Here is a 13,957-nt window from a genome sequence, read left to right on the forward strand (position 1 = left end):
ATAATTGCTTTCTTGAACACCTTAAAAGTAACACGGATGAAGGACATACTAGAACTTTCTGATGACAGGAGATATTCTATACATGCATTAGATGGAGATTTAAGGATTTCAAGCTCAAAAATACAACTAATACGAAACAAATAATAACAAACAGATTCAGTAACAACATTCGTTATCTTGAACTCAACCCTATTTCCATTTATAAATAAATTCTTGACAGGCTCTGGTTGGTACTCTTCTTTTTTACCTAGTTCTTCTCGACGATTTGTTTTACCAAAGCGATCATCTACAGCAGCCCAGAGGTCTTCTGTCCATCAGTCAATTCTATTATGGAATTCCATCCCTTTGGATGTCCCTCTATTTTTTTCTGCGAAGGCATTATTTCGTCGGGTCTTTCCTGTTAAGTAATTTCTCTCTCTCTCTCTCTCTCTCTCTCTCTCTCTCTCTCCTTTGTTTTATTTTTCATGTTTTCTCTTTTCCTATTGTTCTCCTTTTTGGAATTCTTTCTTAACTGATATATCTCTCTCTCTTATTCTTTCCAAATTGTTTTCAGGAATCATCTTAACTTTTTTTTTACTGTATGCTAGTGTTTATTCTTCCTTATCCTCATTTCATATGTATTGTTTGATGTACGGGTATTATTTATGGTTCTTTTAGTGCTCTATTAATGTGTTGTATGGCCCATAACAAGCAAAGCTAATTGGGCCGAATAAGTTATTTACGTTTGTAATATTGTTTTAGTATTAACAAAATGATTAATTAATTGACTGAGGTATTCTTGCACTGCTTCCATTTTCTTTAGTTGTTTCCGTTTTAGTTTGAAGTTGGTCCAATGAAAATAAAAATCTCGTAATGAACTTTCATTTTTTGAAGATCTTAAACAGCAGCTTTTAAATTTTGATACACGATATATTATGATCCAGAGGGGTACTTTGGTTGAAAAAGCAACAGATCTTCTGCCCTTTGGATAATTTACAGCTTTTAAAACTCAATTTTGTCAATAAATAAAAATTATCTCTATACTAAAACATTTAAAGAAACACATAATAATTCGAGGCTTATGTTCTGCAGGAAGGTTACTCACTGCGCTTAAAACCATTTCCTTTCTTTTTTCCTTTTCATATTCCCTTTCTATTTCCTTTTTTCTTTTTCTATTTTCTATATAAAAAGGAAATCTTTTTCCTTTTCACTTTTATCTTTTTCCTTTTCACGTTTCTCCATTTTTAATTCAATAAATTTACTTGCAAAGTGAAAGCTCCATAAAGATTTTAAATCTTAATAGCTTAAAAAAAATAATTAACTTTATATGCAGATAAAAACCTCTTGTTTAATACACATCTATTTTTTGTATATGCTTCTGCTTTTAATAGAAACAGGGAAAACTTTCAAAAAGATTAAAGTGCTAATTCCACTGGGACATTAGCTTACCTCCTAGTGGAACGCTTAATATCGTTCCCTGAGTGCTCCCATTTTATTTAACATGATTCCTAGAGTAGAACACATAAACTAGAAAGCCATGCTCTTCAGAATTTATCTGAGATCCTTAGTCACCAAGTGGATTATTATTTAGAGTTTTTTTAGTCTTGCATCCCTATACAAACACTTCATCTTCGTTTACTTTTGGAAAACAGTGTCTATTATCTGTCTTGGATCCAACCCTTAATCAGCATTGAGTATACTCTGTCTCTGAACCCCCCCCCCTTCAACCGTTTTTTACTTAATTTTTGATGCTCGTGTGGCAAACGGTTGTTGGGGTCATTTTGACCTATTACCAAAAGGGAGGTTCTTAGGAGGTTCACTTCTCTAAATTCAAAATTAAGCTCAAATTTTTTTGTAAGATAATTTTAGTTTCACATTGTCTGGAAGAGTCTTGGAAGAAGTAGAAACTAATATGTTTAGAATAAACGAGCCATAAAACAGGTAAATACACTTTAAACAGAGTAAATACCTGAGTCAGGACAAAAATGCGCTTTTTATTTACGACAAAAGTCATTCTAAAGGATTGTAGTCAATCCAATAATTTTTCCGTTTAGGGACTATTTTTGAACGATCTCAAAAGTTTTGAACGGATCTTTATTTTATTTAGAATAAATTTATATTTTAAGTAAATAGCACCATCTACTACGCTTCCTTAGTTTCATTACCGCTCCCATTTCTGTTCTGAATTCCTCTGTGTCAAGACTTATGATGAAAGAATGTCAAGCCTTCCAATTTTGCGAAGTCAATCAAAGCGTAAGAGTGTAGAACAAGTAATGATTTTAAAATAACTATTTAAGTCCAAAACCAACGTTATTTAAATAAATAACTTCTTTTTGAACTTTTAAATATTAGATTTGCTTAATTCAAACGTTTTTCTAACAATCTAGTCATGAAAAAATAAATATAAAACCGGCTATCCCACTTGAATTCCCTTTTGATTCTTTATTATGGAATCTTGAGCATCTGTTTGGCAAAAACTATATTCAAGCAAGCCCAAAAACCCTAACGAATACGTAAAAATGACGCAATAGCTGTAAGAATACCCCAGGCATAGATAACTTTCTCTTTAAGATTCTGAAACGTAAATTCCTCCAATCTGCACTTCTGTATACATGTATGTACACCCCAATGCCACGTTGGTTTTCTTGACGGCGGCTATAGCTGATTTGTGGCGGGCCGTGTGGCGAACGGTGGCGCGCCGTGTCTTGCCACCGGTTTTCTCATTAGGAAGGAGTTTCAGGTCTGTTCATAAAACTGCGAGTGACACATTTTTCAACTTTGAATAAGCAGACGTGTCCATTTTAGCCTTTTAAAACTCCAGGGATACGTACTACATAATGACATACATATTGTTGTGTTCAGGATATTTTTTTGTTATTGCTATTCTATTGAAATAAATGGAACTTGAACTTATGAATTTGAGGAAAGCGTGATAAAAGGAACAACACTAAAAAATCTGTAGAATGGAGAGTCTTTTTCAGACTTTTCAACTTCTCACTATCCAATAAACAGTAGCCTTCACTTACCTTTGTGTTTGTGTTTTTATGATACCTGTCGTTGCACTTGAAGCCCGGTAATTCCAGTATCATGTCTATAAACCCAGTGTCTGGCACAATTCTCATCCCATCGCGTAGAACCTGATTTACGCTTGACCACAAGTGGATGGTTAAAAAAGCAAAATTTTTCAGTAAGCTGCCATCCTTCGTCCATAAATAGTTGTCCATGGACTTTTTTCATTATAGGCTTGGAAAGTAGGAGCGAGTCACCCTTTTTTTGTATAGCTTACTGTTTCATATGTAATTAGTCAAACGAGTACCCAGAATTATCTTTAACATATCAGTTGGAAACCACATAATAAATTATTACCAGCCTACCAGGGTATACATGTTTTAGAGCCATAATTTACAAAGGTCATGACCCTGACTTCCAACATTTTATTATTTTTCAAATACGGTCAGTCAAATAAGTGCCTAGGCGATTCAGTTATAAATTATCTAACAGTTTATTGTCTATCTACCAAAGAATCCATTTTTAGAGCTATAATTGACTAATGTCATGACACTAAATTCCAACATAATAATATGTTCCAAATTCGACCAGTAAGGCAAGCACTGACTACCAATATTTTATTATTTTCCAAATTCAGCCAGTCAAGCAACTTTGTTCTTCACTTCATTAAAATTAAATAACCTTGAAGCAACTAAGCTGGAAACAACTTAAAAATTCATTGTCATTCTACCGATGCACCCTTTTTTTAGAGTCATAATTGGCCACGGTCATAACCTTTACTTCCAATTTTTTAATGTTTTTCAAATACTATCAGTCAAGCGAGTGCCTAAGTCTATATTTAAGCAATTCAGTTGCACACCATTTGACAATTTATTACCAGGCTAAAGAAGCTCCCGTGTTTTAGAGCCATAACTGGCCACTGTCATGACCCCAACCTCCAATTTTCTTATATTTTTCAAATATGGTCAGTCAAGCGAGCGCCCAAAATTATCTTTACGTAATTCAGTTGAAAACCATTTAGCAAATGATTACCAGCCTACTGAAGCACCCATGTTTTAGAGCCATAATTGGCAACTGTCATAACCCTGACCTCCAATATTTTAATGTTTTCAAGTACGGTCATTCAAAACGAGTGCCTAAAATTACCTTTACACAATTCAGTTGGAAGCAATTCATCAATTCATTACCAGCCTACCATAGCACCCATGTTTTAGAGCCATAATTGCCCACGGTCATGACTCTGACTTCTAATGTCTTAATATTTTTCAAATACGGTCAGTCAAACAAGTGCCTAGAATCGTCTTTAAGCAATTCAATTGGAAACCATTTAACAAATCATTACCGGGCTAAAGAAGCTCCCATGTTTTAGAACCATAATTGGTCACTGTCTTAACCCTGACTTTCAATATTTTTATGTTTTTCAAATACGGTTAGTCAAGCGCGTGTCAAAAATTATCTTTACACAACTCAGTTAGAAACAATGTAACAAATGATTACCAGCCTACCGAAGCACTCATGTTTTAGCGCCATAATTGGCAACTATGATGAACCTGACCTCCGATATTTTAGTTTTCTTTTCAAATACGGTCAGTCAAACGAGTGCCTGCAATTATCTTTAAACAATTCAGTTGGAAACAATTTATCAAATCTTTACCAGCTTACCAAAGCACCCATGTTTTTGAACCATCATTGGCCACTGTCTTGATCCTGACTTCCAAAATCTTAATATTTCTCAATTGATGTCATTCCAATGAGTGACTAAAATTATCTTTAAATAGATAATCTGGAAACCATTTAACAATTCATTGCAAGCCTAATGAAGCACCCATGTTTCAAAGCAATAATTGAACACTGTCTTGACTGTGACTGCCAATTTTTAAAATTTTTCAAATATGGGAAGTCAAACAAGTGCCTAATATGTTTAAGCAATTCAATTGAAAACCATTTAACACCATTTAACCACCGTCTTGACCGTGACTGCCAATTTTCAATATTTTTCAAGTACGGTAAGTCAAGCGTGTGCCTAAAATTATCTTTAAGCAATTCAGTTGGAAACCATTTACCAAATTATTACCAGGCTAAAGAAGCTTCCATTTTTTCAGAGCCATAATTGGCCACTGTCATGGCCCTGACCTCCAATATTTCGATGTTTCTCAAATAAAGCCAGTAAAGCGCATGCCCGTAATTATCTTGACGCAATTCAGTTGGAAACACTTTAACAAATCACTACCAGCCCACCAAAGCATCCATGTTTTAGGGCTATAATTGGCCACTATCTTCATCCTGACTTCCAATATTTTAATATTTTTTAAATGAAGTCATTCAAATGAGTGACTAAAATTATCTTTAAATAGTTAAGCTGAAAACCATTTAACAATTCATTGCCACCTGGCTAAAGCACTCAAGTTTTAGAGCCATAATTGGCAACTGTCATGACCCTGACCTCCGATATTCTCCAAAATGTTTTTCAAATACGGTCAGTCAAACGAATGCCTATCTTTACACAATATATCTTTACACAAGAATGATCTTTACACAATTCAGTTGGAACCAATTTAACAAATTATTACCAGCCTACCAAAGCACCCATGCTTTAGAGCCATAATTGGCCACAGTCTTGATCCTGACTTCCAATATTTTAATCTTTTTCGAATGGAGTCATTCTAATGAGTGACTAAAATTACCTTTAAACAGTTAATCAGAAAATCTTCTAACAACTCATTGACAACCTACTGAAGCACCCATGTTTTAGAGCCATAATTGACCACCGTCTTGACCGTGACTGCCAATTTTTAGTATTTTTCAAATAAGGTAGTTCAAACGAGTGCTTAAAATTATATTTAAACAATTCAGTTGGAAACCATTCAACATACCATTACCAGCCTGCCAGTCACCAAAGAACCCATGTTTTAGAACCATAATTGGCTACTGTCATGATCCTAACTTCCAATATTCAAATATTTTCTAAACTCGGTCAGTGAAGCTAGTGCCTAAAATTATCTTTAAGCAATTCAGTTGGTAACAACTTAACAAGTCACTGCCACCCTACCGTACCACTCATGTTATAGAATTATAATTGTCTACTGTCATTACCGTGACTTCTGATATTCTAATATTTTCCAAATTCGGTCAGTAAGGTGATTGCCTAAAATTACCCTTAAACGATTCAGTTGGAAACAACTTAACAAATCATTGTCACCCTACCAAAGCACCATGTATTAAAACTATAATTGGTAATAAGGAAAGAAAACAATCAGACGCGGGGTTCTTAAGCGCCAAACGAAAATGCTGAAGAAACGCAAAGTGAATATTTCGAGAGAACAGCCGTCTCTCTTCTTCAGCGCGAAAAAAAATAATATAATAAAAACATGCCAAAGAAAAAATAAAAACAAACGCGGGGAGTCAACAAAATCCATAAAAAAACAAATTTGAAAGATAAATAAAATTCAATAAAAGCCAAAAATTTTAAGAATAAAAACCAATTACCTAATAACCATAAAGTGAGTAATTCACCGATATCTACGATTTGCACATAATCCAGGAAATTCAGAATTACCATTGATGGATACTAACAAACATCTGAGAAATAAAGGAAAAAAAAATCATTCATTTGAACAAACAAAACAGCAAATAAATAAGTTGGAGAACTGGGTCACCTGAGTTCTGATTCCAGTAATTGTGTTCCTTACAGACACCCTTTGCAGACACCTAAGGGGTTGTTGACATTTTTGATTATGTGATTGGGAAGGTGGTTCAAGGTTTATTACAGGAATTACTAAAGTATCAGCTTCTCTTTTGAGAAAATTGAAATACTAATCATTTATTCTTAAATCACCTAAATCTCTGTTCAAAACTAGACATAAATGTTGCTGTTTATGAATTTTAACAGCTTCTCTGTAGAGGGCTATACCTTTGTCATGAAAGGCTACAGCCCTGACTTTCAATATTCTAGTGTTTTTCAAACACGGCCAGACAAAAGAGTGCCTAAAATTATTTTTGAACAATTCAGTTAGAAAGCATTTAGCAAATAATTACAAGCCCAAGGAAGCTCCCATGTTTTAGAGCCATAATTAGCAACTGTCATGACCCTGACTTCCAATATTTTTCAAATATTGCTAGTCAATAGAGTGCCTAAAATTATATTTAAACAATTTGGAAAGCATTTAACAAATTATTACCATCCTAAAGAAGTTCCCATGTTTGAAAGCCCTTTGGAAAGCATTTAACAAATTATTACCATCCTAAAGAAGTTCTCATGTTTGAAAGCCCTAATTGGCCACTGTCATGGCCCTGACTTCCAATATTCTAATATTTTTTAAATGCGGCTAGTCAAAAGAGTGCCTAATATTATCTTTGAACGATTCAGTTGGAAAGCATTTAAAAGTTGTTTAAATGCTTTAAGCACCCATGTTTAAAGCACCCATGTTTTAGAGCCCTAACTGGCCATTGTCATTACCCTGACTTCCATTATTTTAATACTTTTCAAATGCGGCCAGTCGAAAGAGTGTCTAAAAATTATATTTTAATAAACTTAGTTGTAAAGCATTTAATTGATCTTTACAAGTCTAAAGAAGCTCCCTTGTTTTAGAGCCATCTAAAACATGGCCACTGTCATAACCCTGACCTCCAATATTTTAATTTTTTTCAAAGATGCTGAGTCAAACTAGTTCCAAAAATATCTTTAAATGATTAAGTTGGAAACAATTCAACAATTCATCACCAGCCTGCCGAAGCACCCATGTTTTAGAGCCATAAATTACCACCGTCATGACCCTGACTTCCAATATTTTAATATCTTTGAGAAACGGTCGAATGTTTGCCTAAAATTATGTTTAAACAATTCATTTAGAAACGATTAGAAAATCAATAAAAGTCTGCCAGCCAGCAAATCACCAATGTTTTAGCGCCATTATTGACTATTATCATGACCCTAACTTGCAATATTCTAATATTTTCCAAATTTGGTCAGTCAAGCGAGTTCCTATTTCCAATATTCTAATATTTTCACAATTTGTTCAGTCAAGCGGGTGCCTAAAATCATCTTTCAACCATTCAGTTGGAATCAACATAACAAACCATTGCCACCCTACCGAAGCACTCATGTTTTAGAGCCATAGTTGGCCACGGTAATAACCCTGACATCCAACATTTTAATATTTTTTAAATACGACCAGTCAAAAGAGTGCCTAAAATTATCTTTGAACAATTCTGACGGAAACAATTTAAAAATTCCTTGGCAGCATACAGAATTACGCATGTCTTAGAGCCATGATTGGCCACTGTCATGACCCTAACTTTCAATATTTAATTTTGATTTGTTGTCTTATCTTCATCACTTTTCATGATTTTTTTTTCTACTGCTGAAAATACACTGCGTCAGGGCTATTCCAAATTTTATATCTTTACTTATTAACCATCTTTACTGAAAATAACACCCAGGCTAGTAAAACTATCCAATTTTTAAATCATTCAGTAATTTGTTTTTCATTCTTCTAAGAGATAATAAAAACAAATGAATAAAATAAACGACAAAATATTCGTTTTATTATTTTACACTCTTTTAAAATATATACTAGGATATCAAAAACAGTTTTTGCAACAAAAAAAAAACATTTATTAGATTAATATATTAAAAATAACTCATTTCGATCCATCCCCTATACCTAATTCTTCAACTGCCAAAGATATGTCGTCCAGGCCCTTCAATCGGCTTAATTTGCTCTTCCTTGGATATAGGTAGTCTAGGAGAAAATAAGAGCAGTCTTTGTCTGAACTAGGATAGTCTTTTGGTAAACACTCTCGTGACCTTTCTTTGAAAACAAAGCCGTCGTTCTTAATATACCTAAAAGAAAGAGATCTCTATGTAATTTAGTATCTTAGACCAGAAAAAAAAAACATAAATTTAATATGTACAATTAATTAATTTGCACGCTTCATCATATCATCATTGTCACGCCACAGGTCATTTTGATGCTCTTACTATATTATTTTCAAAGGGGTTTAGCAGGGCAATGCATACAGTGGGATCAAAGTTCAGTTGAACAGACATTGGTCTGCTGAGCTTTACTTTAAAAAAGCTTAGCAATTTTTTTTTTCTTTACAGTTATTGAAGAAGCGTAAAAATATTGACCTTTTTTGTAAATTTAATTAAAAAAACAAGTTTTTTTCAACTGAAAGTAAGGAGTGACATTAAAACTTAAAACGAACAGATATTACTTCGTATATGAAAGGAGCTGTTCTCACCTCAACGCCCTGCTCTTTACGTTAAAGTTTGACACTATCTCACAACTCTACTTTTAAGAACGATAAAAAAAAATTAGCGTAGAGAGCGGGGCGTTGAAGAGGGAACAGCCCCTTTCATATACGGAGTAATTTTTATTCGTTTTAAGTTTTAATGTCGCTCCTTACTTTCAGTTGAAAAAAATTGTTCTTTCATTTAATTTCTGAACGCTATTGAATTGATGCATGTTTTGATTGTGGCCTTCCGCACGTGAAAAATTAAAACGAAATTTGTATATTAATTTTGTTTTGCATAAATAGATTTCTCATTGTTTATATAGGAAACTTTTGAGAAAAAAGGGGTGGGGGAGGAGGACTAGTTGTCTTCAATTTTTTGGTTACTTAAAAAGGCAACTAGAACTTTTAATTTTTATACGAACGTATTTATTAGCAATAAATATACACAACTTACGAGTTAACTTACGCCACGAGCTTCTATATTCGTATATTTTTAATACGTATACTAGAGAGTTCGTCTCCTCGTCAATACCTTGCTCTTTCCACTAAAGCTTAAATTGTACCCCAATTCTTTAAGAAATATCCCTGAATCACAAAGGTCATAAAATAAATAGTTGAAATTAACGAAAAATGCTTTAACGTAAAGAGCAAGGTATTTAGGAGGAGATGACCTCCTCGTATTTCGTAATAATTTCTGTTCGTTTTAAATTTTAATGCTGCTCCTCACATCTAGCTGAGAAAACTTTTTCATATTTATTTTTTCATTGTTTTTTTTTAAGAATGCTAGAAAATCCTGTGCCCCTTCATAGAAATTCTCTTCCCCCATGATAAATTCTCTATGGAAATATCATCCCACGTAACCCCCTCCCCTTGAAACCCCTCTCCCCAACCAGAAGAAATCTCCCTGAAAACGCCTGTACACTTCCCAATACCCATTACTATATGTAAACAATGGTCAAAGTTTGTAACTTGCAGCCCCTCGCCCCGGGGATTGTGGGGGAGTAAGTCACCCCCAAAGACATAGTTATTAGGTTTTTAGACCATGCTGAACAAAAGGCTATCTCAAAATTTTGATCTGTTGACGTTTGGAAAAAATGAGCGTGGGAGGTGCCTAGGTGCCCCCCAATTTATTCAATCACTTAAAAAAGGCACTAGAACAATTAATTTTCGCTATAATGAGCCCTTTTTCGACATTCAAGGACCAATGGGTCGATAAGATCACCCCTGGGGATAAGAAAAGAAAAATAAATAAACACGCACCCGTGATCGGTCTTATGGTAAAAAAAAAACAACACAAAATTCCACATTTTTGTAGATAAGAGCTTGAAACTTCTGTAGTAGTGTTCTCTGATACGCTGAATGTAATGGTGTGATTTTCGTCAAAATACTATTATGTTTAGGGGGTCTTTTCGCCTATTTTCAAAAATAAGTCAAATTTTCTCAGGCTCTTAACTTTTGATAGGTAAGAATAAATTTGAGTAAACTTATATATTTAAAATCAGCTTAAAAAACCAATTCTGTTTATAATCTATTAGTATCAAAACTCCTTTTTTTTAGAGATTTGGTTACTATTGAGCCGCGTCGCTCCTTACTAAAGTTTGTTACCACGAACTGTTTGATCTTATATAAAAGTTTGGCTATTTGAAATGAATCCATTAGGCCAATAAACTATTTTATGTAATCTTTTCACAAATACGGCTTTTACGCATGACAGAGAAAATGCATATTTAGTTTTTCTCAGAAAATTTACAAATTTTTTATTTAATTAACTAAAAACCATCTGCACTTCGGTAGACGAATAGAATTTATTTTCAAAACTATTTTTCCAACACCATGGATATCTAGACCAATGGCAATAGGTGATTTTAATATTGATGTGATATGTTGTGACAAATTCCTCCTTCGTAGCTACTAATGTTTGTTTTAAACTTGGCTTCATTGCTCATTGTGATTACGAGTAAAGATGCTATTCAAAGCTTGTATCAACGCTTTTTAATGTAATTAATGTAAACATTATTAATATGACGCTTGTAATGTTTAAGTAAAAATTATATTGAACGTTCAAGTCAAACTTTAAACGAGCAAAAATTACTACAATTAGAAGCTTAGTAACCGCCCCCTTCTCCATCCTCTAAACATAACATTCTCAACCCTTGTTTAAAAAGACCTTTATTTTAAAGAAAATCACAGATAATAATAATAATAATAATAATAATAATAATAATAATAATAATAATAATAATAATAAAAATAATAAAAATAATAATAATAATAATAATAATAATAATAATAATAATAATAATAATTTATTTATAACGCAAATCGCATTGAATTATGATACTCTTGGAGCAACTGGAAAAAGAAAAAAAGAACTAGAAAAGAAAATAAACATGAACATAAAATTAAATATCAGAAATAAACTTCAACTAATAAGACACTAACAACTGAAGTACTAACAACAACTATCCTAAAACAAGACTGATAAGGTGATGGTGGTACCCTAGCCTAAGTTAAGCATCTGCTACAAGCTTACTCACAGCCTGCCATATACATCAATAATACCTAAACAACGAAGAAGACCCCACTGCCTTTACATCATACAAACAACAGCAGGTAAAACAATAAGGAATTAATCCAAGATAGCAATTTTTTCATCTTTAAATATTTGAGTTCTAAGTCCAAGGGTTGCCCTCAGCAAAGCACATATAAAAGTATAATGTAAGACATATTTTACATTATAATTAAAAAAATTATAGTAGCTTGTTGATGTTAACCAGTTTTGAGTTCAGGCTGATTTTCCTTTAGGTAACGATTTTAGGATTGTATTAATTTTTAATTTTAGTTTTAATGATATGGCAATTTATTGTAAGTCTTATTTCATACTTTTGTATGTGGTCTCGGGACGGTCATTGGATGTGGTGGCGAATTATTGATTTAAAGATGAAAATATTGCACTGTCTTAGATTAATTCTTCATTGTTTTACCCATTGTTATCTGCATAAAGCCTTAATATCAGTCGCTAACTACTTTCGATTAAGCCTTGTATTCCGGTGCGAACAAGTCAAGTAGCATACAGAAGAAACTTGCATAGACTTGTAAAAACCTGAACGAATTCAATTCAAATAGCTAGACTTCAGGAGAGAACAAGAACCTGTTTTCCTGTTTTCCTGAAACCAGACATTTGCAAAACAAAACAGACGGGTATTAGAGTAAAAAAAGAGCCAGAGTTTTTCGTCTATAGTGTCCTCTATTTGCTGCAATTTTAATATAACTGAGATTTAGCTTGGCTTATAAGTTATGTAATTTAACACAAGTTCAACAACCATTTTTAAAAAAGAAAAACCACAAATTTTGTTCTTCAATTCCGACATACGAATTTATTAACGGAAAGTAATTGGCCTTATCTCTTCATCATGTCATAATTTCAAATTAAAAGAAAGAAATTTTACTGTAAGTTTACTTTAGAAACAAATTTAGGCTATGTATTTTTACACTTGGGGGGGGGGGGGTGGATTATAGCGGGTCTGCATGCAAAATGTGTTAGGTACAATTATTCTGCAAATTAAGAAGTAAGAATTGTTTTCTAACTTCACACAGTCCAAATATTTTACCCCATCCCCTTCCTAATGTGCAAATATATAAACCAAATTATATATTTCCCATCTATTCTATCACTTGGCTTTGTCTTGTCTCACGGTAAGCTGAAAGAAACTAACAAAAAAACCGGTTTGTTCTTGAATTTGTACACAGCGTAAACTTATATATTAAGAAACCCTTGTTATATTACAGGAACGATACAGGAAACGATACGATATATGTATATATCTTTTCTCCCAATACCTAAGGAAAAAGACATTTAGTTGATTTATTAACAAGGAAAAACGATAAAACTATTGTTCTTTAAAGCACAAATAAATTGACGGATATTAAAGGTGTGTAATTCATCATGTCACCATCACGCCTAATTAAAAGGAAGAGATTTCTAACTAATTTAAGATTCTGCTTGAGGCATCATTAAAAAATGATTTAAATTATGTTCTAGAAAAACACAGAGACTGAGGGTTATTAATGCTCACAGTTCATCATATTCATTTTGCTTCAAAATTAAATTGCAAATATTCGTCCCCAAATTATTTAAGGAAAACATATCTGTGCAATGTAAATCACTAGTCAAAATTTTATTTATTTAAAAGAAACATGATAAACAAATGTACAAAAATAAAAATTAAAGTAAAAAATTATAGCTACATCACCATTTCATCAGTTCTGATAAAAGGAACAGATCTATATGTAAAATTAAATAAAAACACAAGTTTTTTTAACTGCAAGTAAGGAGCGACATTAAAACTTAAAATGAACAGAAATCATTCTATATAATAAAGGGGTTGTCCCCTTCTCAACACCCCGCTCTTTAAGCTAAAGTTTGACTCTTTGTTACAACTCTACTTTTTAAAACAATAAAAAAACTTTATCGTAAAGAGCGCGCTGTGGAGGAGGGGACAACCCCTTTATTATACGGCACAATTTCTACTCGTTTTAAGTTTTAATGTCGCTCCTTACTTGCAGTTAAAAAAACTTGTGTTTTTTATTTAATTTCTGAATGTTTTTGAATTAATGGATGTTTTTTTTGCTCACCGCACCTGAATAATTAAAACGAAATTTGCACATTTTTTTTTTTTTGCTAAATGGCTTTCTCATAGTTTTGATCAGACGTAGTTTTGATAAAAAGCGG

The 13,957-nt window shown here is 32.9% G+C and overlaps 1 protein-coding gene across 3 annotated transcripts in view; it reads right to left on the minus strand.

The window, feature by feature from the left end:
- Positions 1-8,512: 8,512 nt before the first annotated feature.
- The window catches only part of LOC136038492 (head-specific guanylate cyclase-like), a 224,074-nt gene continuing 218,629 nt past the window's right edge, over positions 8,513-13,957 (minus strand). For all 3 annotated transcript variants that reach the window (XM_065721578.1, XM_065721579.1, XM_065721577.1), the window contains one exon: positions 8,513-8,830. In XM_065721578.1, the coding sequence (XP_065577650.1) occupies positions 8,629-8,830 (202 nt within the window). In that variant the 3' untranslated portion in view covers positions 8,513-8,628. The remainder of the gene's footprint in view (positions 8,831-13,957) is intronic.

The sequence above is a fragment of the Artemia franciscana genome, chromosome 18 (genome assembly GCF_032884065.1).
Source record: "Artemia franciscana chromosome 18, ASM3288406v1, whole genome shotgun sequence".
Lineage (NCBI taxonomy): Eukaryota > Metazoa > Arthropoda > Branchiopoda > Anostraca > Artemiidae > Artemia > Artemia franciscana.